The 24,372-nt window shown below is 39.6% G+C and overlaps 1 protein-coding gene and 1 long non-coding RNA gene across 2 annotated transcripts in view; both read left to right on the top strand.

The window, feature by feature from the left end:
* sdr16c5a (short chain dehydrogenase/reductase family 16C, member 5a) overlaps positions 1-20,259 on the top strand; it is a 77,744-nt gene extending 57,485 nt beyond the window's left edge. Inside the window, exon 8 of the mRNA XM_017310112.2 lies at positions 19,085-20,259. Within this exon, the coding sequence (XP_017165601.1) occupies positions 19,085-19,181 (97 nt within the window). The 3' untranslated portion in view covers positions 19,182-20,259. The remainder of the gene's footprint in view (positions 1-19,084) is intronic.
* On the top strand, positions 336-2,028 carry LOC145548062 (uncharacterized). The gene is made up of 3 exons (XR_014084354.1): positions 336-804; positions 1,300-1,413; positions 1,508-2,028. It is a non-coding gene; the product is annotated as an uncharacterized LOC145548062 (long non-coding RNA).
* Positions 20,260-24,372: the final 4,113 nt, after the last annotated feature.

The following is a 24,372-nucleotide window of genomic DNA, read 5'->3' as shown; positions in this document are numbered from 1 at the left end:
AGATCCCATACTTTGTGCAAAGACAGTCAATTTGTTTCTTAATTAAATAAAAAAAATGGAATCCATATCTTGGCTTCATAAAAAGAACACAATGTACTCTGATGCACTCATTTTAAACTCAGGAGTACATTGAGAACAATCTTGTTTACTATAAGCTATTTTAATTCATCTGAAATATACAAAAGATGTGAAAATCGAGTTGCAAACTAAGAAAAAGAAAATTAGTAAAGTAATAACCCTACTAAATGCATCCTTGTTTAATTATTAAAACTACTATAAAATGACAGCTGAAATGGCTCCATGTCACTTTTTTAATAATCTGTCAACATGTTCATTTCTGAGTGAGGTAGAGTCAGCAGCACGCTGCGCATGGGCATTACGTCCTTACACATTACATACTTACCAAGCGGAAGAAAAAGTAGTTCCCATTAACAACGTTTCATTTAGGCAAGATCTCAATAATTTAGTTACTTTCTAACATACTCTAGTTAATCTACATTATCTCAAATTACTAAAGTGTTGAAAGTATTGATCTTTGGATCTGACAATAGATTTTAAAGAATTAAGTTCTGGTATCGGAAGAATCGATATTTCAGTATCAATCCGCACATCACTAACGGCTACGCCAGAGATCATTTAACTGCTCTGATTAACCGTTAATTCAGTTGTAACAGCCTAACTAAGCTTTTATTTACTGTACTTTTATAAGATTTTCTTTTGGCAAATTCTCTAATCTCGGTTGGACATGAATGACAATGGAGGACTTTTTTACGTGTATAGACCCTACAGCTGCTGTACTGAGAGGTAAGTTTAAAGTTGTCTGTCTTTCTAAGATAAGCTAACTGAAGCTAGTTAGCATGTCGTGATATGCCAATTTTCATCCGCGGTTAAAGAGCCGCTCTTGTGAATATGAGCTTTGAACAGTTATTAACCACAATAGCTGTGGCTTAAAAATAATATCGACACGAGTTCTTGGTAGCTTCCGTTTTTTAACATAGCTAAGGTGGCTTCTCATTCGTAGCTTCTGATTCGGGAAATGGTTAAAGGGCAATTCCGCCTAGTATTTCACTAACTGAGGGTGTTTGATGTGCTGTAATTTAAAAACTTAAATGCAATGAGTCTAAAAGCCTAGGTTAGATATTCCACACTGTTACCAGGATATTTTAAACACTATTTTTGATTGGTGAATTTAAGTAGTCCTAGTTTGATTTAATTAAAAAGACTTTCTTGCCATCTTGAATTCATGTAATATTGTAATTGAGCACATGAACTAAAATAAGACTTGTTTTATTTTTCAAGTAAACCAAACTGTTGCCATGGTGAAGCCTATGCCAGACACATGTCAATCACGTATTTCACCATCTACAAGAAACTTTGGGAATTGCAAGTGACTACGTCCTTCACATTTTTGAGGTAAGAAATTTATGATACTGATTCATCATTACACTGATTAGTCCTTTAAACGTGATTTGTTTTGTGATTGTTTTTCTGTCTGTGCTCCAATTAGCAGATGACCCAACAACTTCAAACAAGACCACTTTTCAGCTCTGTGGTGATCGTGAAACCAACTTTCTACTGGCCATTGGAACCATGCCTGCCCTGATCTTCCTAAAGGAGGACATCACAGCTACTACACCTTTCAGCATGCTTGTCTGTGGCCACTCCTCTCTGTGCTGCTGACAGACGTTTTGAGAACGCCGTCCGTAACTGAGGCAAGACTTCCACATATAAAAGGCTATGGCTTATTGGAAGAAGTTCATTGCGAGGAAGCTCCTATTGTTGACATCTAATCCCAAGATTTTTTTTGCTTTGGACAATTTAGTTTGCTTGACTCTTAGTGCGGCAGATGTGTCAGATCGTCATTGTTCTGTCATTTTACAGGATTGTTCCAGAATCAGATGCCCATCCAGACTTTAAATTCTGACCAGTAGTCATGTTTTATTGTGTTTATGTGAAACTTAAACGTAATAAAGATGTTAAAAGTAATTGAACTCATGTCTTCATTTCAGCAAGCCAATAACATCTCTTGTTCCAGTATTCACAGGATCAATTTTTGGATTTTTGTCTTAGCATAAGAACCTTGGTTAGATATTTTTTCTTGTTTTAGAAAATCTTGACAAGATACATTTTCTTCTTCTATTGGCAGATAATTTTTCTTATTTTAAGAAAATTATACCCTATTTTTGTACTTTTTTTTCTTGTTTTTGAAAGGGGACTTTTTGCAGTGCAGCGCTGCTGTTGCTCCTCCTTCAAATTGGACTGAACCATTGTTCTAACAATGGTAGGGGGGAACCTAAAATTGTTTGTTGTTTGTTTTTTGTTTTTTTAGATAAATGGCAGATTTATTTCGTTCTTTGTGTTTCCTTTAACCTTTTTATATTGATATTATTTAAATGCAATCGTTAAATTTTTTATTTTTAGGCGGGGGGGACAATAGACCCTTTCACAGTGACGTCAGACAATGGCCGCCATAACTCGAAGAGGTGTATCTTTACTTCCGGTGTGATTTTGCCTCGGGAAACCTGACTGAAAAATTTACGGATACTCATTATCTTAAGGATATAATAAAAGGTAAGGTTAATAACAACAGCATTTAAATGTTAGATAGCCATTATTACTCATTGTCAATCCACCATTCTCTAACTGTGTATATAATAAACATCCTCAGATCGGAGAGTAAACCAGCTAGCAGCAGCTTTAGCCACTGTTGGGAAAATATATACAGAGCTGCCTGTTAGTGCTGTAATGTTAAAAGGGTCACTTTCTGTATTAACTTTAATAAAATAGCATTTAAATGTTAGATAGCCATTATTACTCATTGTCAATCCACCATTCTCTAACTGTGTATATAATAAACATCCTCAGATCGGAGAGTAAACCAGCTAGCAGCAGCTTTAGCCACAGTTAGGAAACATACACGTACACCGCTGCCTTTCAGTGCTGTAATGTTAAAAGTTTCACTAAAATCACTGACATCTTCCAACACTGTTGTTTAGAAAAGCATTTTAAATATTGACTTAAGCGCTATCTGCCAAATAATTTCCATATTCTGATGTGATTCATAATTTCTCCATTTGTTTTGTTGTCCATCTTTCTCAACAGTAGCCGACCTAACAACCTACCATATCTGAGATGGTCTTGTTCCTCTGTCCATGGCAGGTTCAGTCAATCAGCTGTGGGACATCTGCTGCCTAGTCAAAGTATCATGGGCCTCTTGATTTAAAAGGAGAAACCAGTACAGAGCCTCCCTGCTCCTGCAAGTCACACTTCTTGGATGAACACTTACTACTGCTAGCAGCTGTTAGAAATTAAATCTTTGTGTATCTATTCTGTAATTAATATCTATATGTATTTATTAATAAATACATTTATGTTGTGTAGAGTTCTGTAAAAACTATTGTTAATAGCTTCTCTTGAGTAATCTACATATGTGCAACTTTTACATTTAAATTGCATATTTTTGTAAATTTTACACATCTGGCAACGAAGTATGTGGAGGAGAAGAAATGCTAAAATTAAAGCTGCTATTGTGGACCAAAGACGAGGTTTGTGGCTGTTTAAAACATCTATGTAATAATTATATTAAACACTACATGGTTACATTTTTATAAAATAGCGAACTGTTTATTGAGATATATATATATATATATATATATATATATATATATATATATATATATATATAATTACAAAAGGCATATCAATTTTATATGCCTTTTGTAAATACATTACAATAAATGTATTTATTGTAAGTTGTCTTCTTACAACTTAAGAAGACATCCATGTTGGGTCCTTGGCGGATGCCAGTCTGCAGTGAACTGGTGGATGACAGAGACGATGCTATACTGTAGTGAGCAGTTTGAAGCAGAAGTCCCACCATGTGATCCACAAGGTTTTCCCACCTGAGCACAAACTTCATGCACTTTGTTTCCACAGGCACCACAGCAGAATCAAGTGTAACCTGTTAAAAGGGATATAAAGTTGTTATTCCTATGTTATCAATTTTCTACTGCCAAGTCTACAACCGCAGGAAAACAGAGTAAAAGAAACTTAAACTTCTCAGGGTTTCCCCCAGAAAACCTGCTAAGCCCAGTGGTCGGGGCGGTCCACCGTGTTTTTGTATTAAAAGATGTCAAGTTGACAGGAAATGTGAAAGTATTACTGTGTAATTATATGTTATTGGAAAACATCTCCAGTGAAATGCTATTTAAATCCACAACTAGCCTCAAAACAACAAATTTGCACTTCTGTTTATTCCAAATTAAGTCAGCGGCTCCATCAGAGATTCAGGGGCCCCATAAACACCAATACTTTAAAACAGACCACAGATGCATAAATGTAACACTTGTTTATTGAGATGATCAATGTTGTTAAATTTGATTCAATTGTTTAGGCATACATAAATTTAAAGATTTTAAATTGTTAAACATTTAGATGCAAGATTTTAAGGAGCTGGAAAGTTTACTTAGTAAAGCTTCAAAGAACAATATTCATAGTTGGATTGTTTTGTTACCATAGTAACAATCTGTTGCTGTGAATTTAATCTTTGAATTTACAAATACAAATTAGTAACTTATTTCTTTTTAGGCTGGCCAATTAAAACACTCCCTTCTCCCATATTTCACTAAATCCAACACAGAAGCTGTTAGAGCTGCTGATGTTTTTAGCAGCAAGAGGGGCCCCTAAATCAAATTCTGCTCAAGGCCTCATACAGCCTTGGACCGGCCCTGTAATCTGCTGCTCTACGCAGAGATGCGCAACAAACGGGAGATTTAATTAAATCCTGCTAATGTGGCTTTAGTAGCTCTTCCATTTTGTGTCTGTTGAGTTTTTAATCGTTACAGAAACTATTCTGGTTGGTCGAGTTAATGGGACGAGTTTCTCAGATCTCCATGTGGCCGCGCGCATTAACTCTTAAGTAGACAACACATTTGATATGGTTTGATGCAACGTGTAACCGGAAAAATAATACTAAAAATAACAATAAAATAATATAAAATCAGCGTGATGCATGACTCCGAGGAGAGCGTGAAAGCTGCTCACCGGGCTGAACCTGCATGATGAGGTTAGCGCTGCTCGTTATCCACAAACGCTCCGGCCAACCAGGACCACAGACATAAACTTTTCAGGGAAGACAGACACAGAGCCACACGCTGGGCAGCGCGTTGAGATGTAAACGCCGCATATAATTGTTCGTTCACAAAGATAAATCATTCTTACCACCCCACAACACGACCTCTGAATTTGCTGCAAGTTATTCCTGTGGTTCACTTTGAGCTGCGCAACCAGAGCTAACGCGGCTGGTTTTAAATTCTTACCTAGAGTTCTCTAAAGGATCATAATTCCTCACAGTAAGTTGATTTAAATATTAGAGGTGTGCCGATTGATCGGTCAACCAATCATAATCGGGCCGATTTTTGTGAAAAAATGCATGATCGGTGATCGGCGATCATTGGCTCTTGTTGCCGATACCGATTACCTGCATCCCATTTCGCAGCCTGTCTGTGCAGCTGGTCTCCTCTTTCCTTCACACTGCGCAAACGCGCAGCAACAAATCCTAAGCGATGTGGAACTATAACGCACTGAGTGAATGGGGACGTTTGTGTGTTGCGGCGGAAAATTGAAGCACGTCAAAATGCATCGAACACAACGAAGCTAATACGACATAAAAACAATGCCATACTTGATGGAGTTTCGCTACATCGAGGCTCACTGCAGTAAAACAGACACATGGAGGATCAGATAGCAGGTAAAGCAGCGTACAGCTACAAACACTCACCCGGATTAGCATGACGGTCAGAAAGCTAAACAAATAACCCACAAAAGTATTTTTAGTCTTCGAGCTGCGATGTAAGACGCTGGTTCTGCTCTCACTGTTGAACCGCTGCTACGCGCTACAGGTAGTAATATTTGACAGACGGAGCGCCGCTTCTGCTCCACCTGGTAGTGACTCTCACACCGAACCTCTGCTTAAAGCTGCAGCATCTAACTTAAAAAAAAAACATTTTACATACCTATTAAAACTTTTCGCTGTCCTAACATGAGACAGATAATCTCTAAAAAAATAATCGATATCCTCCCTGCTCTGCATAATTACTCTGCTCAGTCAGAAACAGCCACTGAGAACTAGCAGTAATCAGCTAGCCGCCATGCTATCAGGAAGTTTTCATTCAGTAACTCGGGATTGTTTATTGTAATGCATCCTGCATTTGCCTTTGAATGTTTGAATTTTTTTGGCAATGTTGAGAGGTTTTATTTTGGCTCTTTGCATTATTTAGCCTCTTCAGAGCCTCCATATGTTATCAGTCTGTTAAAGTTAGTATTACCGATAGCAGTACAATTTGCAGAATGCCTGTTTTGTTTAGTTTTCTTCTTGGAAAAAGTTATTGAAAACAAGTTTTTGTCTAAATGAAGGTGAATTCATGGGTCCTTTTTCCACATAATGTAACCGGTAGCGTTTATAATAAAAAAAAATGTAAAAAAATTTATGTGATCGGTATCGGTGATCGGCCCTCATGGGTGATCGGTATCGGCAGGAAAAAACCTGATCGGCACATCTCTAATAAATATCCATACAGGTCAGCCTGTGTCCAGTTTGCGTGAAAGGAGGCACGTGCGATCCAGCTGAGGTAAAGCAGCGGCAGCGTGCGATTCAAAGCACAGAGGCACCAGCTGTGTGATTGGTCCACGCGCTGTCGGGTTTAAATGCATAAACTATAAATCTATCTATTATAAACCTATCCCTTAGGGATAAATCTGCTCTGCTAGAGAAATGCTAAGAGCAAAAGAGACGCTTGCAGTCCGGCTTTAAAAAAAAAAAAAGTTTTATTTTTTTCTAGAAACGTAAATGGTTACATCAGGGTCCCGGCACACAACTCGCTTTAACATCTGAAGTATGACACCATCCTCCAGGCCAAGCAGGAATTGGTCCCTAAGGTGGGTATCAGTGGGTGCTTCTGTTTCATCATGTTTTTGTAATTTTTGTTTACAGCTCTCTAAAGCCCATACGCCTGGACAGACTCGCCTGGTTTCTGCACACAACCAAAAAATATTTTTACCACCCTATCACGTTCATCGTCACTGAGCACATTAATTTGGCGTCTGGGTAACCCAGACAAGGCACCAATCAAAATCTTTATTTTGTGCGATTCAGCCAAATCATTTTCATCTAAAAGACCCTGTATCTGCTCCTTCCATTCATTATACTTGGCATTGTCATTTTGCCCTTCAAATTTAGAAATCCATGGGGCACCGGGATAAATAGGCATCATCATTTTTTTTTTTAAATATAAAAAATGTCAGTTTTACAGCTTAATCACTCTACTTACATGTGAATAGCAACAGGAGACCCACATGAATTGTCAGTCGTTGGATGAAAAAACAATGACATCACAATTAATTACTTACATGTGATTGGTTGGTAGATATCTCCCTATTGGACACACTAGACCTTTATAATTACAGGCCTGGTTAAGCCCCTCCCTAATAAATAAAAAAACAAACAAACCCAGAAATAAAAATACACCAAGCACAAGGCATAAGTTTATATTTTTAATTTTTGTTGAAAAAGAAATATGTACATACATGCATATAACACACATCTACAAATAAAGAAACCTCACATAAAATAACACATCTATTAAAAAAAAAAAAAACTTCAGTTTAAAAAAAAAAATACACCATGTCCATCAGCACCAAGAGGTACTCCTCACCTCTGTTTTCTGTTATCCATGGGGCCTGCTACAACCATGCAGACTGAACCCCGGGTAATGTGCTCTTGATGAACAACCGTTCCATCCACTGCCCTGCGTATTGACCACATACTCACAGTCCCGCAGCTGCATCGGACAGTCTGGAGGGACGTCCAAAGGTTTTGTTCCACCAGTTCCTCACGTGTCGGTCGTACGCCTGCATGTTCTAGGGCCTCATACACGCCTCGCACAACCCCATACCTGCTTTCTGGGACCTCCTTCCCTGGGAGTACTTCCCACTTCTCGATTCCGACAAAGACAACCTTCCTTTGCTGGACATAGCTGTCCACCTCATCGTTCCCACACCAGTGAGCTCCCTCATGCGTGTGCGCTCTCTGATGCTCGACCTTGAGCTTCAGATGCAAACTTCTTCCACAAATCTGTGTATGCCACCGGCTTGCCCTTAGCGGTTTCAACTCCACTTTCTTCCCAAATGGACGGATCCTCTCCAAGGGCCTGGGCACAATAGTAGCTGTCCACTTCCATGTGGGATTAGTTCCATCTGCTGGACGTACGACCGCGCGTCGTCCTCAACTTCCTGTTTGTCTTTGTCCTCGAGTTGCTTGTTCCCAAAGCCTCTCTTAGTACTTCAGAGCAGGGATGAGTTCAAGCGGTTTTGGCTACTAGCTTCACTGATGGACGTTGTCAACTGTCCTCAGTGAAACTCCCCTCACCCACACGCCGTGCAGTTACTGCGAGGGTGGTGACTGACGGCCTTACAGTCACCGACAACTCTACCCCTGTAGAGCTGCCCCTCTAAGCGAGTTATCCAGAACTATCCTCCTGTTTCACCTGCTTAGACTTCTGTGACGTTGGGCTCCACCTTGTTGTTGCGCAACTCCTCCCTCCCCTTCTCTCTCTCTCTACTTCCCCTTCTCAGAGGAGGGAGATGTGCAGCCAGCTCTCCATCTAACGCACATGTGTCAAACTCAAGGCCCGCGGGCCACATGTGGCCCGCCATGTTATTTTATGTGGCCCCCCAGCATTTTATATGACCATGATTGACTTTAAATAGGTTTTCAGCACGAATTTACTACAAACTGCATCTCCCATAATGCATTCCGATTGTTACCAGCCAACATTACGGCTTCTCGCCACTAGATAGCAGCAAAGTCACCTCAAGCTGCTTATTGATTTTCCCAGCGAATAAAACTGAGACGTCGACAAGCTAACATCAAAATGTCCAAGAAAGAACATCGATTTACAAGACTGTGAATGAAGATGTGTGTGAGTTGGTGTCAGGGCGGCAGCTAGAACTTTTTTTGTTATCCGTTATCTTGACCGACAACATTAAAAAAAAATCGTTCATGTACTATTTTTATCCGTGAAATTACAACCATATTAACATCGGCTATTTAGCCGCATTTTATGCGGTTTAGTTGATATTCACCGTGAATCCAGATCCCATCACAAATTAAGCAGGTAAATGTATCTACATTTTTCTCCGTAGTGACAAAAACCTCTGACTGAGGCCTCAGTAACTTTTAATAAAATAAATTAAACGACTTCACTTAAATTAGCATCACTTCACCCGCTGGGGTCTGAACCATTTCCTCCCCTGCAGAAAAATCGGCGCTAATTCATCAGTCAGTTGGATCTGTCTGGTCCAAACAGATCAACTGAACTCTGAGTGTTTTGCCCTGTGCGCGGTCCGGTTTGCGCTTTTACTAGGTTTTTTTGTTGTTGTTTTGCGTGTTTTCGCTTCTCCGAAACGGACAGATGTTACGTCTGCAGCTCCTCCAGAACTCCGCTCTCCTGGGTAATGTGCACCAAGGCTCCATTTGTTAAATCTTCTGGATGAGTTACTCACAGCGGTTTTTAATTCTTCGCAGCCGCGTCCGCAGTGGTTGAGCAGCGGACTGCGCATGTTACAGTCTAACTTCTGCGTCGTCACTTATTTCCTCAAGATAAATTACCGGCTCCTCAAACGGATTAACACAACGTTGCATTCTCTTTAGTTTTCTCTGGTCTGTAATAGAGACTTGAATTTAACGCGCCATTTCAACCAAAGGTTTTGAATGCGCTTCCTAACCAGACGCTCCAAAGCGATATTTAACAATATGAGGTGTTTAATCTATTTTTAACATTGTATTTTCATACATTTATGCTAGGGCTGCCCAAGTCTAGTTTTCCAGAGCTACCATCTGCAACTTTAGATGTGTTCCTTCTCCATCACACCTGGATCATTGACTCATTATAAGCCTCTACAGAACTGAATTGCTGCTGATGAGGGAAGTCAACCTTTTGTCTGGGGTGTTTTGACAGGGATGCATGTAAAAGTTGCAGTCTGGAGAACTGGACCTGGGCACTTCTGATTTGTACCGTCAATGTGGCCCGTTGAGGGTGGCCAATATGCTGAAGTGGCCCTCGGTGAAATTGAGTTTGACACCCCTGATCTAACGGGTAAATTGAGTTTCCTAAATCTGATGGGATTTACCATGTCCAGAACTGAGTAAACTCTGTTTAAGCTGGCATCGAGAAAGACTAGCCTGGTTTCTGACGACCTCCCCCTCCAGATGTCCCACCTTCTTCACCCTGTGAATTAGCCAGATTGAGCAGCCTGCAATCAACTAGTTTCACAGAGCACACCTGTTAACGGTCGCTCTTTGTCTTTTTTACAACTTGCACTTGTTACTGAACCAGGTTGGTTTTAGTGACTCAGTCGAGTCCCAAGGGTGTTTTAGTTTTGGCTAAAAGCAACCTATAAAACATTTCTACTTTTTCCTTACAGAATCAAACTTCATAGCTATTTTATGACCATCAAAGAACTTTAAGGTAACTCATTAATTGAATGTCCACAACATCTTTTAGATTTTCTTAATGCTAATTATTTTATTAGTAAGGCAATTTTGCAAGAGTCAGTGCAGCTTAATTCAGTAGCAGAAATAATCAACTAAGTAAAATCAATAATCTAGCCTATCTTTCCCTAATGCTGACACTGTGAACTAAAAAAGGGAAACTTTGAGAGAGATGGATGGAGTTTGGCATCTTGAACCCCAGAACTGGCCTGATGATGAAGAAGGTGTTGCAGCAGCAGGAGGTTCCCAGTACAGGAAGAGTACTGACTTAGAGCAGCAGGTCTCGGGCCTCAGGGTGACTTCCTCATACTCGTAGCGGTCCTCAGCTTCTTGTCTTGCAGCTCTGTGGCTCCCTTCTCCTCATCTCACAATCTTCCTGGTCCCACGGAAGGAACACACCAGTTCTTCCTCTTTGCCTTTGTCTTTATCTTCATCTTTGCCTTGGTCTTCGTCTTTGGGGGTCTGAACCCAGCTGATGAGAGAAGTGCGATTTGAAGCCACATGTTGCGGGTTGACGGGTTGGTCCCCATGTGCAGAACAGTCTTCGGCTCTGTGGCCCCGGCTCTTCTTCAGCTGCAGAGTTCTTTGTCCATCTCCGTCTTGGCTCCAAGCTGCCTGAAGGATCCAACAACGATTCCTCTTTTGCATCCACCTTATAAAGGGTTTATCCACCTTTTGGTGTGTTTGCATTGGCTAGCTTTGTTGCTGTGCCTCTCATTGGCTGACTGCTTGGACAGATGATCTCATATCCATCACCTTGGAGACATTATGACCTGATCTCTGTTCTAATGATCCCCGAGTTGCTCAACAGTCCTCCTACACTTGTTGTTTGCCCAACCTTTTCTTAGGAAAGTTGAAGTTTAGCAATAAGGCCTTGGTCACCTCCGCTCTCCCATCAGTTCCTCTTTTCCCCTGACTTTTCACCTACCATCTACCTTCAACACATCAGTGACCTTTAATTACAGTTACATATTTTACACCATTTCAATTTCAATGTCAAAATCACATTTTGACATTTAGTTTCTCTGATTTAACATTCATTTATAATGTTATAACCATAACTTATTAGTTACTCTTATTATAATCATAATGTGAGTTATTACAGTCACTTCTGACAAGAAACCAAGAATAATCCATTATTCTAATTATCTGATACAATGTTACAGTTACTTGTTTCACCTTTAAGTAAGTGTAAATATTCTTATAATCAAACCAACATCAACCACTGGTTAAACCAATATTAATTATTGGCCTAATTTTAAGTCATTATTATTAATTATGTATTTTACTCCGGGTTTTATCCAATTACTCAAAATGTTTAGATTTTATTCTTTAAAAACCTTTAATGCTTTTATCGACAGTATGCGTGGTTCAGCAGGAAGATGATGGTGTCCTCAAGTCCAAGTCTGGGCTGTTGGGCAAACTGTAAGGGATCCAAGTGTGGTTGGACCAGAGTGTGAAGCTGCTCCAGGACGGGTATCTCCAGAAACTTCATGATGTGGGAGGTCAGCGCCACAGGCCTATAGTCCTTGGAGTCACAGGGACGCTGCGTCTTTGGTACCAGAACAATGCAGGATGTTTTCCACTTCACAGGGACCCCTCGTTGGCACAGGCTCATGTTGAAGACATGCTGTAGGACTCCACAGAGATGGATAGCACAAGCTTTGAGTAGCCTCAGGCTCTTACCATTGGGGCCCTGCCAGGGTGGAGTCTTACCAGCTGTCTTCTGACATCTTCAGTGGTAATGTTTACCGTAGAGGTGACTGGCTGAGGGGTGGCAGTAGGGTCACTGAGTAGAAGAGGAGGACAGGAGGCGTAAAAGTGAGACCCGCAAAGGGATGAAGGACTCTTGAGGAGGGAGAGGGGAGACAGGGTGGTATTGGTGGGAGTGTGGGTGGGAAGGTCAAATCTACTAAGACTTCATTGGTCCTGTCAATTTAGTCCTCAACCACACGACTGCCCACTGACCTGAACCCGGTGATAGTCTTCATCCATAAGTAAATGTTCTGCTGGTGTCTGCAAAATGACCTGCTTCATAAACCTTTAAATTGTTGCGTTACAATTTTTTAGAACAGAGCTGTGTGACTTCATTTCATTTTTGCTTGCAATGTCCTTACGATATTGCCAAAAAAGTTGTAGTTTGTGCAAATCAGTTTATTATAAGGAATCTTTTGGAAACTACTGACACTACATGGCAGGATTTACCAAAAAGATTGTGACTTTGGAAAGAAACTTCTAAAAACCTGTTGGCTAATAAAATGCATGGCTGAATCATGTTAAAACTTGAAGAAATTAGTGCTTGGCACCCACTTCTCCCTGGATGTTAAAAAGCATTCTCCAATCTTTTCTTAGGCTTCTGTGCAAAGTGAAGTGTGTCAAAAAGGAGTTTATAGGAAATAGATGTGCACATTATGTAGATCACAAACAAAGAATGATTTTAATGAGTACTGTACTCCTGCCAACTCCCAAACCTAGACCTGTAATATTATAATGTTGCAAATTGAAGTCCACATCCAGAAAGTTGACGTGCTTCAGAAACTCCTGAGCCTTTACTGTGATTTGATGTTGCTCTATGCCAGTGTTTCTCGATTCTAGTCCTAAAGCTCCTCTGCTCTGCATGTTTTAGATTTGCCTCTATTCCAGAACAGCTGATTCAAATGATTGAATGACCTCTTCTGCAGCCATCAAGTACTGCAGAAGTCTATTAATCACCCACAGATCAGATTCAACCCAGGTGTGTGGCACAAAGGAAACACCTAAAACATGCAGGGCAACACTGGAATTAAGAAATACTGCTTTACGCTATGATGTGGAGTTGCTCTTCTTCCCAATGATTTCCATTTTCTTATAGAATGTAGAACAGCTTTTAGTGGGATGTAATGTGGTATCATCTCAAGTTGCAACACTTACTGCCATCACCTCATTATTTCATAAATGTTAGTAGAAGTTGTCTGTACGCCTAGCAGGGGCACGGTATAAGGGGGAAAAGTGATGACAATTCCAAGGGCCCTTGACCACACGGGGCCCCCCACAAATTATTTTTCTTTTTTGTTTTATTTTTTTACAACAAATATAAAAAAATCGGATCTGTCAATTACTGTTTTTTTTAAAATTATTATTATTGTTTTTAGCAGTAAAAATTAAATGTTACCCCTCCCAGACCAAAAAGCACACATCTATATTTACACTGAGCACCCCCAAGTATCTGCGTTAAATGTTTCGCTCCTGCTTTGCGTGCTTGATGGTGACGTTTTCAGCAATTCAGCAAAGTATAAGACAAGAACGACTGTGGCAGTAGAAAAATAATAGTCTGGTTTTAAAAAAAAATTGATATAAGAGAGAGAAAGAGACAAGAGAGTCTATTTGTAACAGTTCTTCTGAGTAGACTGTGTGAGATTATCAACCATTTAGCATAGTTAGCTTAGCCACAGACTACTGTTTGCCTCCATAGCATTTAATGGATTAAGGAAAAGAAATAGCAAGATATTCATGTATTTACTATTTAACTTTTCCCTTTGTACGATTTACCACACTTGACAACAGGTGAGTCAGTCAGCAGCAGCTCTAATCCCCGATACCAACATAAACCCCTTACCCCCGTCCCAGTGACAAAGGTGAGCAACACTGTATCCAATGACAACCTAGTTAGCATCATTCCAGGGAATCCATTGAGATTTCTCTGTGTCTTTGCTCTTTTTACAATTACACAACAAAAACACTATATTTGTTGCTGACAGAAATTCAAACAATCTTTATAAAATGATAATAAAAAACAGCCTCCTGTCTGGACTGCAACCAGTCCACACAGTTTTACCTTGGTTTGCGTTTAAATTACAGATATCTGTTGCTACAGATATCTATAATTTAACCCGAGACCCGTCCTCTCCTAAGTGAAATTAAAGCTGCACTATGCAACTTTTATTAAAAAATTGTTTGTTTTTTTACATATTTGTTGAAACTGTCATTGTGTTGTGACAGTATGACGAGAGATAATTTGTGAAAAATGTATTTCCTCTGCCTTCTCCCAGTGCTGTTTAGAAACAACCAGAGGCAGGAGGCGAGTTTTAGTGCTGTCAATCACAATCTCATGTGGCTGCTCATCCTCCCTCCCGCTCTCTGTGCCGTGCTGCAACTAGCATAGCACAGAGCTATGCAGATTCAAAGTGTAAATGCTCAGTCTAGTTAACATAGCTACCAATGATGGCAGATAAACAGTTTTCCTGTGTTCAGTTGTTTCTCCACCATTAGCACATTTAGCAGTGAGTGAATGAAGTTGATTAACAACACTAAAACCCTCCCCCTGCTTCAATCTAATTTTTTGTCATGGGGCCCCAAGATTCCTGGTGGCGCCCCCTGATGCCTAGGGACTGGTTGTTACACACCTGCGTCAAAGGGGAGTGGTTGGAACACCTGAATTCAATGTTTAGACTGGGTATTTATAGCAAACTCTTACACAATACAAAGACTTGAAGCAATTTTTCACTACAAGAAGTTCCTAAGTTTAAATCCTGGGAGTGTACAGTTCAGTCTTCTCCTTGTGTGTATGGGTTTCTACAGGTTGTCAATCTGTTTCCTCAACCCTAAAGACTTGCATGTCCTTAGGTTGTGGTAGATTCAAAGGTATTCATCTGTGTTTGTGTGTAATAATCCCATATCTGTCTTTGGCAGTAGGATTAACAGGCAATCTCTCTAAGTTACACCCTTTTTCTGTTTTTACTACTGGTTAGAAGCACCAACATACTTTTACCAAAGTATTTTGGTAAAAGTGAAGGTTCACACAAATAAAATTTCTGGCTAATGTTATTAAAGAAAAAGATGGCTGCCAGACTGTCGATGTCCAAACAAACAAAACAAAACAAAACAAAAAAAGGTGAAGAGGATCTGCCAAATGTTGGTTATGAAATATCTCGGTTAAAAAGTTGATTTTCCCCACTCATGGGAATGTGACCAGGATAATACTTGAAAGACACAGGCAACTTCCCTCTTGTTTCCTCATTTCTATGAAGAGTGATTATTTCTTATTGTAAAGATTTTGTGTCTCTTGAAAACACTTTGACTGTCACATCTTTTCTTTTACATGGAAGCTATTGTATTTAGGCTTCTAACAATGTTTTGTATTCTCTTGTCTTTGTTTCCTCACTCTTTGAATACGGTCATTGTTGTTGAGGTTTATTAGTCATTCAAAAGCTGCTAACAAGCATTGGTTTGGGAAGGAACAAGCATAATTCTAACATAACAATTAATTGACTACAAATATTATTTGTAGAACCTTTTTCAAATAAAAATAGCTTGTGTGAATCCTGACAAACTGCCAGTTGGGTTTTGCCCTGAAACATCACATTGGACATGTGGTGTATCTGTCTGTGTACAAAAACCCTAATCATAACCTAGTACAAACTGTGTTTTCACATTAGCCAGTAAAAGAACTAAAGTTAGGCACACAGGATAAATGGTTCAGTTTCCCCATAGTTTAGGACATTCAAATATGGATTTTCCTTTTTACACCATGTCTGTTTTTGAGATCACAAGGTTTACTTTTTTTTTTTTTTAATTACTGCTGCTCTCTGATGTGGTTACATACAATGCCTACTCAGGTTAATCTGAAGCTTCTTGCTGCAATCCTTTTATGGAGGATATATAAATGTATTTATAAAGATCCTTCTTCTGGTTTATTTAGTTTCTTCTGTTCGTCTACATCCACATCTTCTAACGAATGTCACTTTTGTTTAGTCAATGCACAAAATATTTTCCTAAATGGCTTGAGGGTCATTAAGATATTTATTGGTAATTGTGAGACTGGTCTCACAATTACCAATAAATTGTATTGATAATTACCAATACAATTGGTAATTGTAACGTTCCCATACATAATATTTTTTCCCAGTCTTTCTCATTGTCAAGGCAAGAATATCATATGAAGTAATGAGGCCTGCAGAGTTTTTTATGTTATCCTGGGTTATTTAGGGTGAATTTACTCTAAATAAAGTGTTAGTCCACTTTCATCCAACTCCACTTTGTTTGAATAGAAATCCGGTTCATTTGGGGAGGTGTGAATGCGCAATCAAACTCCGATGTGAGATCTTTCTTTTTTTAAAGACCAAGAGAAATCCTTCTACCGCTAAAATATCATGCCACTTAGCTTTTTTCATGAACAAGGTAACTACCTTGTTCAGCACTCAGTGTTTTCTTCAGTGGTTCCTCGTATGTGGATGTGCCATAACTTTCTCCAGTTGAAATAACTGAAGTTATCTTTGCACCTAAAGAGGAACAATCTAGACATGGCACACATCTTTAGTTATTACAGCTGGAAACAAAAGATCAGGCCTGAAATCTGGGTGTAGTGATGAACTCTGACCTGAACCTTCAGAATCACATCAGGACAGTTACAAAGTCGGCCTTCTATCAGTTGAAGAACATCTCCAGGATTAAAGGACGTATGTCCCAGTAGGATCTAGAGAAACAATGCGTTTATCTTTAGTCGCATTGATTACTGCAACAGCATCTTCACTGCCAGGTCTACCTAACAAATCAATCCTCCAGCTGCAGCTGATCCAGAAGCTGCTGCTGCTGTTCTCACTAAAACCAGGAAGATGCAGCACATAACACCAGTTTTAAAGTCCCTACACTGGCTCCCTGTAGCACAAAGAATAGACTTTAAAATACTGTTAGTTTATAAATCACTGAACGGTTTAGCACCACAATATATTAAAGATCTGTGGCCTCGTGTTTAAAACTGTGCGCAGCTTTTGCACAAAAAATTGGGGTACGGATAAATTTAGAAAAGTGCGGCACATAAAAAAATGAAATGTACAAAGCCGTGCATACGCACATACCTGTGCACTTTTCTTTTATAAATCCCAATTTGCAGGACATAGAGCTGGTTCGCCCTGTCACCACCCATAACTAGATATGTAAATTAGTATAAATACCCGGAAGGCTGCCACCACGTGTCCTAGTAACCATGGAAACAGCTCTTGCTTGCAGCAGTATTAGTATTTATGATAATAACTACATATTTTATTTAAAAGGTGCTTTCAGGGTCACCTCACCAAAAATAAGTTATACATTTCAAAGACAAAATTCCAAATAGAAAAAAAAGAAGATAGAGATTTAAGTGGAAATGCCTGTTTGAACAGCAGCGCATTTAAAGAAAGACAGCATCCCAGAGAGAGAAGTGTGGACGTTTATTCTAAATAAAGAAATTATGTGTTTACGTATGTGTCTATATTGTTTACATTTAAACAATAAAAGATTAAAGCATGAAAAAATATTGGGTTTGATGCTTCTTTGTTGAAATATCAGTGAATGAAGTCAGGTTTCAGTATACTTAGGTGAGTTTTGATGCTTTGTAGTTTATTGTCCACAGAAAAAGTTTGCGTGGCTGCTGCACATTTACACAGCAGGTGCAAAGTTTTCATGCCATCTTCAATTTTATACATTCTGACTTGTGCGTAAAATATGGCATTTAAATTTTTTGTGCCTATGTATGCTCTATACATAGGCACTGTATCCTGTAGGCCTGTTGTATCAAACTGCATCCCCAGAACCAGAACCAAACGTGGAGAAGCAGCGTTCAGCCTCTATAAAGCCTCAAATCTGGAACAAACTTCCAGAAAACTGCAAAACAGCTGTTTTGTTGTGTTGTAATGCCTTTAATCCAGACTAAAACCCCACCTTTTTAGGGTTGCTTTTGAAACATTATCAACAAAACAATACACATTCTGATGTGTAATAATGGTACTTGACAATTTGTAATGCCTTAATTGTTATACTTTGTATTTTTGTGTTTTTATGATATAAAGCACTTTGGACTACGTTGTTTCTGAAATGTGCTACTCAAACGGTTTGGTTATTTGATGCAGTTCAGCAAGAATTCAAACTACACAAGCAGAAAATGTAACAAATGTTGCAATTTTGGTCCCCAATTGAGCTGAACCTACCAGACTATCAGCTGTGAAAACACACTTAGTTATCTCCAGGATGAGTCCTCAATCAGGGACTGGGAGGTCAGTTCACTGGATAGGTTTTTGTACCAACTGATTTCATTGATTTAAGTTCTTAGGTTTTTAACATTTCTGTTGGTGGGTTGTTCTGCTTTTTAAGATTTTTTTAGGCTTCTTTGATTTTCAGGTTTTAACAAATTCCTGGTTCTATGGATTTGCCACTAATTGGAGATATGTATGACTTATGACTTTAAATCAAAAATGTAATTAATCACTATATTCACAATGTAATTAACAGTGGCAGTTATATTTTCACAGAGCGCCAAGTTGGTTTGGATAGCTTTTTTCATCTAAAACGACAAAAAGCAATCTTCAACTGAAAACTATCTTTTGATTTACTCAGGATATCTTTCTGATATTGAAATTTGTTTGGCCATCTGAAGCATTTGTAACCAAAAGGTAAAATTTGAAGAAATCTGTAAGGGATGAAATACTTTTTCTTGACTAAATGTTTTGTGGGGAATTGAATCCAGTGCTTTAACATCCACCATTTTTCAGCACTCTAATAATTTCTTTGCATTTCTCTTAACAGCATCCTGCCCATGAAGCAGGGCATTCTGCTGGGTCAGTACCTGGGAGCCTTCAATCTTATGGACACATTCAGGGGACGCTCCAAAAAGCAAGAGTGAGAGAGCTGTCAGTTAGAAGAGGATTTAAATGAAGGAGATATTAAAACATTGAAGACATCTCTGTGAAGTTTTGTCATATTTAATTTGGAAACATTTAATTGTACACAGAAAATGAATACCAGTTGTGTAAAGGACTGCCTTTTGAATAAATTAATGTTCATTATTTAGCTTAATGTTTTGAGTTACCTGAACAAAAAGTCTGTTGTTATTAAAGTTATATGTCTGATTTGTTTCTGATTTAAGCACAATGTTTTATATAAAAATCTTGTTCTTACTGACAGTATATTATGGTTAAGTTAGTTCCTTATGCTGTATCTTTTTTTGTGTGTGTGTGTGTGTGAACCTGCACACCCTGATCTCTTGTCACTTTGCTGCCGTTACACCTGACAACACCTGTTGCTGCTCTGCAAGTGGAAATGGATGAGATGAATTTATTTCTTGGAAAAGGTTGTGATGTGTTAGATTTACCTGCAAGGATTTACAGGAACAAAACCCGACTATCAAAGTTTATATATATATATAATAGCCTAAGAATCTATACCAATATTGGAATAATTGCAAAACAGTGAAAGAGTTTTGAAAAAGACTTGGATGTTTTGGGGGGTTTTTTTTAGGGGGGCTGTCAAAATTAACTTGTTAATCCTGCATTAATTCACATTCTTTAATCTTTTTTTAGCAATTAATTGAACAGATTTCCAAACTTTTTGGATGTCATCAGTTTGTGATTTCTATCTCTGTTTCAGCTGTTTCTACAGGGGCTAATCTGTTTCTTACAAAGTTTATCTCACTCCTGTCCGTCTTCTCTCTTCCCACTCTGTGCTTCTCTGGTGCTGCAGCACAGCAGGCACTCAGACCCCAGGGAGAACCTCAAAATCATTTTACTGTTAACACAGCATAGAGAAATATCATTTTTCATATGACGTCATGACTGAAGCAACACTCAACTGTTATAAACAAAAACATGAGCAGTGATACACACAAAAGCATCAAAAAAATTTAAATGTCACCATATTTAGCCTCGTACTGTTGAGTCCTATTTTCATCAATTGACAGCCCAAATAAAAACATTTTTAACTCATTTATCAACTCATTTCATTTCTTAAAAACAATCAATTATGCATGATTAATTTACAGCAATCCTGTTGTTAATCGGATAAAAATTTGTAATTGTTGGACAACCTTTTTTTTTCTTTAATTTTCTTACTATTGTTATTTTTATTGCTTTGCTACTAGTCTTTGCGCAGCCTTGCTTTATGGCCCAGAGCTCCATCCCAGTCAGGATATGTCTCTTTTTATCCTGTAAAGAAAAGAAATGGTGATGTCAGTACAATAATGCGCCTTCCTCTTTGCTCCTTGGAGCAAAGAGGAAGTGTATGTCTACTGACAAATACACAATGCCCCCTTGTGGCATAAGCTGGTTTCAAACCAGCAGTCTGGAAAAATCATTTCTGAGACTCTAGGGCCTCATTTGTAAAAGAGTGTGCAGTTTTAAAACTAAAACTTGCTTTAGTCCACTCAACGTCCACATTGAGTGGACACATTATTCTAATTAGAATAATGTGCAGAAGTCGTACATTTACAGAATAGAGATTCTTTCTATCCATAAAGGCTCATTCACAAAGCGGGCGGCTCGACTGAAAGATGACCGAAGTGTAGCGTCCCAGTTGAAAAGATGGTCTCTTTAACTGATGGTTCACATGAACACACCGTAAGAGCTACAAACATACAAATAAAATACCATTTGTAACTCTTAGTGGTTGTAACCTTTTACATATATATATCTATATATATATATATATCAATAAAGTCATTTACATGAAGTTCCACCGGTACCGGTACCACACCGCTCCTTCTTTAAGCTTCAGGATGCTCAGTCCGGGAAATCTAAACACCAATAAACCACCATCAAAATTTCCCAGCAGATCAGTATGATCTGATCAGTATGGTGAAGAGAGGTGCGGAGCTGTCCACTCACCACTTCCTGGTGGTGAGTTGGCTCCGGTGCTGGGGGAGGAAGCCGGTCAGACCTGGCAGGCCCAAACATGTAGTGAGGGTCTGCTGGGAACGTCTGGCGGAGTCCCCTGTGAGACGGAGCTTTAACTCCCATCTCCGGCAGAACTTTGAACACGTTCCGGGGAAGATCGGGGACATTGAGTCTGAGTGGACCATGTTCTGTGCCTCCATTGCCGAGGCGGATTATTGGAGCTGCAGCCGCAAGGTTGTTGGTGCCTGTCGCGGTGGCAACCCTCGAACCCGTTGGTGGACACCTTCGGTGAGGGATGCTGTCAAGCTGAAGAAGGAGTCCTATTGGGCCTTTTTGGCCTGTGGGACTCCAGAAGCAGCTGATGGGTACCGGCGGGCGAAACGGCATGCGGCTCGGGTGGTCGCTGAGGCAAAAACTCGGGCATTGGAGGAGTTTGGAGAGGACATGGAGACAGACTTCCGCACGGCTTCGAGGCGATTCTGGTCCACCATCCGGCGTCTCAGGAGGGGGAAGCAGTGCAGCACCAACACTGTATATAGTGGGGATAGTGCGCTGCTGACCTCAACCGGGACGTTGTGGGCCGGTGGGCGGAATACTTCGAAGACCTCCTCAATCCCACCAACATGCCTTCTGTTGAGGAAGCTGAGCCTGAGGACTCTGGGTTGGGCTCTACAATCTCTGGGGACGAGGTCGCCGAGGTGGTCAAAAAGCTCCTCGGTGGCAGGACCCCGGGGGTGGATGAGATCCGCCCGGAGTTCCTTAAGGCTCTGGATGTTGCAGGGTTGTGTTGGGCCACTGGTCATGCCTGATAGAACAAGATCATGGATACGAGCTGCCAAAATGGGTTTCCTCAGCAAGGTGTCTGGGCTCTCCCTTAGAGAGAGGGTGAGAAGCTTGGTCATCTGGGAGGTACTCAGAGTAGAGCCGCTGCTCCTTCATGTCGAGAGGAGCCAGTTGAGGTGGCTTGGGCATCTGGTCAGGATGCCTCCTGGACTGGACGCATCCCTGGTGAGGTGTTCCTATCCCACCGGGAGGAGACCCCAAGGAAGACCCAGGACACGCTGGAGGGACTATGTCTCCTGGCTGTCCTGGGAATGCCTGGGGGTTCCCCCGGAGGAGCTGGACGAAGTGGCTCGGGAGAGGGAAGTCTGGGCCTCCCTTCGGAAGCTGCTGCCCCCGCGACCTGACGATGGATCGATGGATGGATGGATGGAGCTCATGTTAGGTTATTGTCTGAGGGTAAATGCGGCTCAGTTTCATCGTATACGTTAAAGCAATAAAATCTTAAAATAATAATAAAAAAACATTGGATTCTTCTTGGTCTAAATAAATGAATGTAGTCAAATTTTAGAGTATTTGGTGAGTTTTGACGCTTTGTAGTTTGATATTTTTCACAGAAAACGTTTACGTGGCTACCGCACATTTTCATACCAGGGAAAAAGTGTGTAGCAAACTTTGATGCAAAATTAATTTATATACATGCCGATTTGTTTGTAAAACACATGCTTTATTCTGAAGGCCCTGGTGAAGACAAAAATATGTCTAGTCTGTCCACACACAGATTTTGTTGGAAATTGGTTTGTGTTTGAGATCTACAAATTTCATGTTATTTGGAAGTCATTTAAAAAATATTATTTTAGATGCTTAACTTAGGATGGCTGATTTGTGATTCATTGCCTCATTGCTGATTTAATTTTCCTGTTTTTGAAGCGCAGCAAAAAAAAGACATCCTAGAAAGACAATGTTTGAATGAACACATTTATTTTTCTGCCATTTTGTAACAGAATCAAAAGTCATTATGAGCAACATTTACACATTTACATGAACTAACTCACGGGCATCTTGTAGTCGTTTTATGAACATAAAAAGCAGATGGAAAAACAGTGGAATGATAAGAGTACAACAACAGAATTCAAGCAGTGAGGATAGTTCAAGGTTTTCAGTGCCTGTTTTTTTATTTGCCCTCTGGTGTCCTACTGTGCGAAGAATAACTCATACTAACACAAACTGTGGAATGGAATTTGTTCCCATGGTGGCTAATGGTGACTAAAGACAAAAATAAGTTATCTTCCAGATTCACACACCATCTTATTTGTGCTGAAGCAGAGGATTTTTTTCCCCGTATTTGATTCTCAAGTCTCAATAGCTTAATAGTCAATAGTCATCTAACCCTGGAGGACAAATGATTTTAGTTTTAGCAACCAAACATTTTTGAAGCATAGTGCAGTTCCTATCAGATCTTAAGAATCAAATAAACCCAATTACCTGTAAAGGTCGCCAGTCTATTACAAAACAAAAAACCAGGCACGTACAAACTCACTCATAAAGACAAAAAGAAACAACCCAAAAGGCAAATGTTTTATTTTGAAGGGTGATATTTTACTGTGAAAGGTCCCCCGTGATAATAGTTCATTGCTGTACCATATAATAGTATGATTCTAGTTTATGAAAATGGCTGTTTTCTTGTTGGACTAAATCAGCCCATTTTGTTTGCTATGTTTGAAGCGGGGACGTTTGTTTTGTTGTAAGGGGGAAGTAGTGTAAGAGTGAAAATTGGAGTAATGAAAATGTATAATGGTTTGAAAATGTTTTATTTTGAAGGGTGATGTTTTACTGTGAATGGTAACCCCAGATGGGGCAACTGTGGCTCTGTGGGTAGAGTAGTCATCTTGCAATTGGAAGGTTGTAGGATCAATTCCAGCTTTCTCCTGCCACATGTCATTCAAAGTAAGAACTGGTTGGGTATGACAGCAACTCGGAGAAGAGTTTTGACAAAAAATAAATCAGATAAGTTGTTTTAAAGGAAGTAGAGGATGTCTATAATGAAACCACAGATAAGAACAGCAGAAGGTGGAATGCAGTATTCAAAAAGACACACAGAAACCTGTATGTAAATAAAGTTAAGCATAACTTCATTTACATACAGGCTTCTGTGTGTCCCTCTGCCTGCAGGAGGAATTTCTTTCATCCTACCTCCTTGTGTGGCAGCAGTAGGAAAAAAACTGCAACAGTAAAGCTTTAGTTCCACTGGTTGGACTGTTTTTTGAGATGCATGTCCAAATCTGAAGTTGGATGTGCAGTCTGGGATTTTATTACAGACACGAATGAAATAACTAAAAGACAAGAGCCAAGGTTGATTACACAATCCGTACAACAATAAAAGTATAAATCTTTCTCAATAGAGTCATATTCAATAAATAAGAATTG

Source organism: Poecilia reticulata, chromosome 17 (genome assembly GCF_904066995.2).
Source record: "Poecilia reticulata chromosome 17, P_reticulata-male-v2, whole genome shotgun sequence".
NCBI classification, from domain to species: Eukaryota; Metazoa; Chordata; class Actinopteri; order Cyprinodontiformes; family Poeciliidae; genus Poecilia; species Poecilia reticulata.
This window is presented reverse-complemented; position numbering and strand designations above follow the sequence as displayed.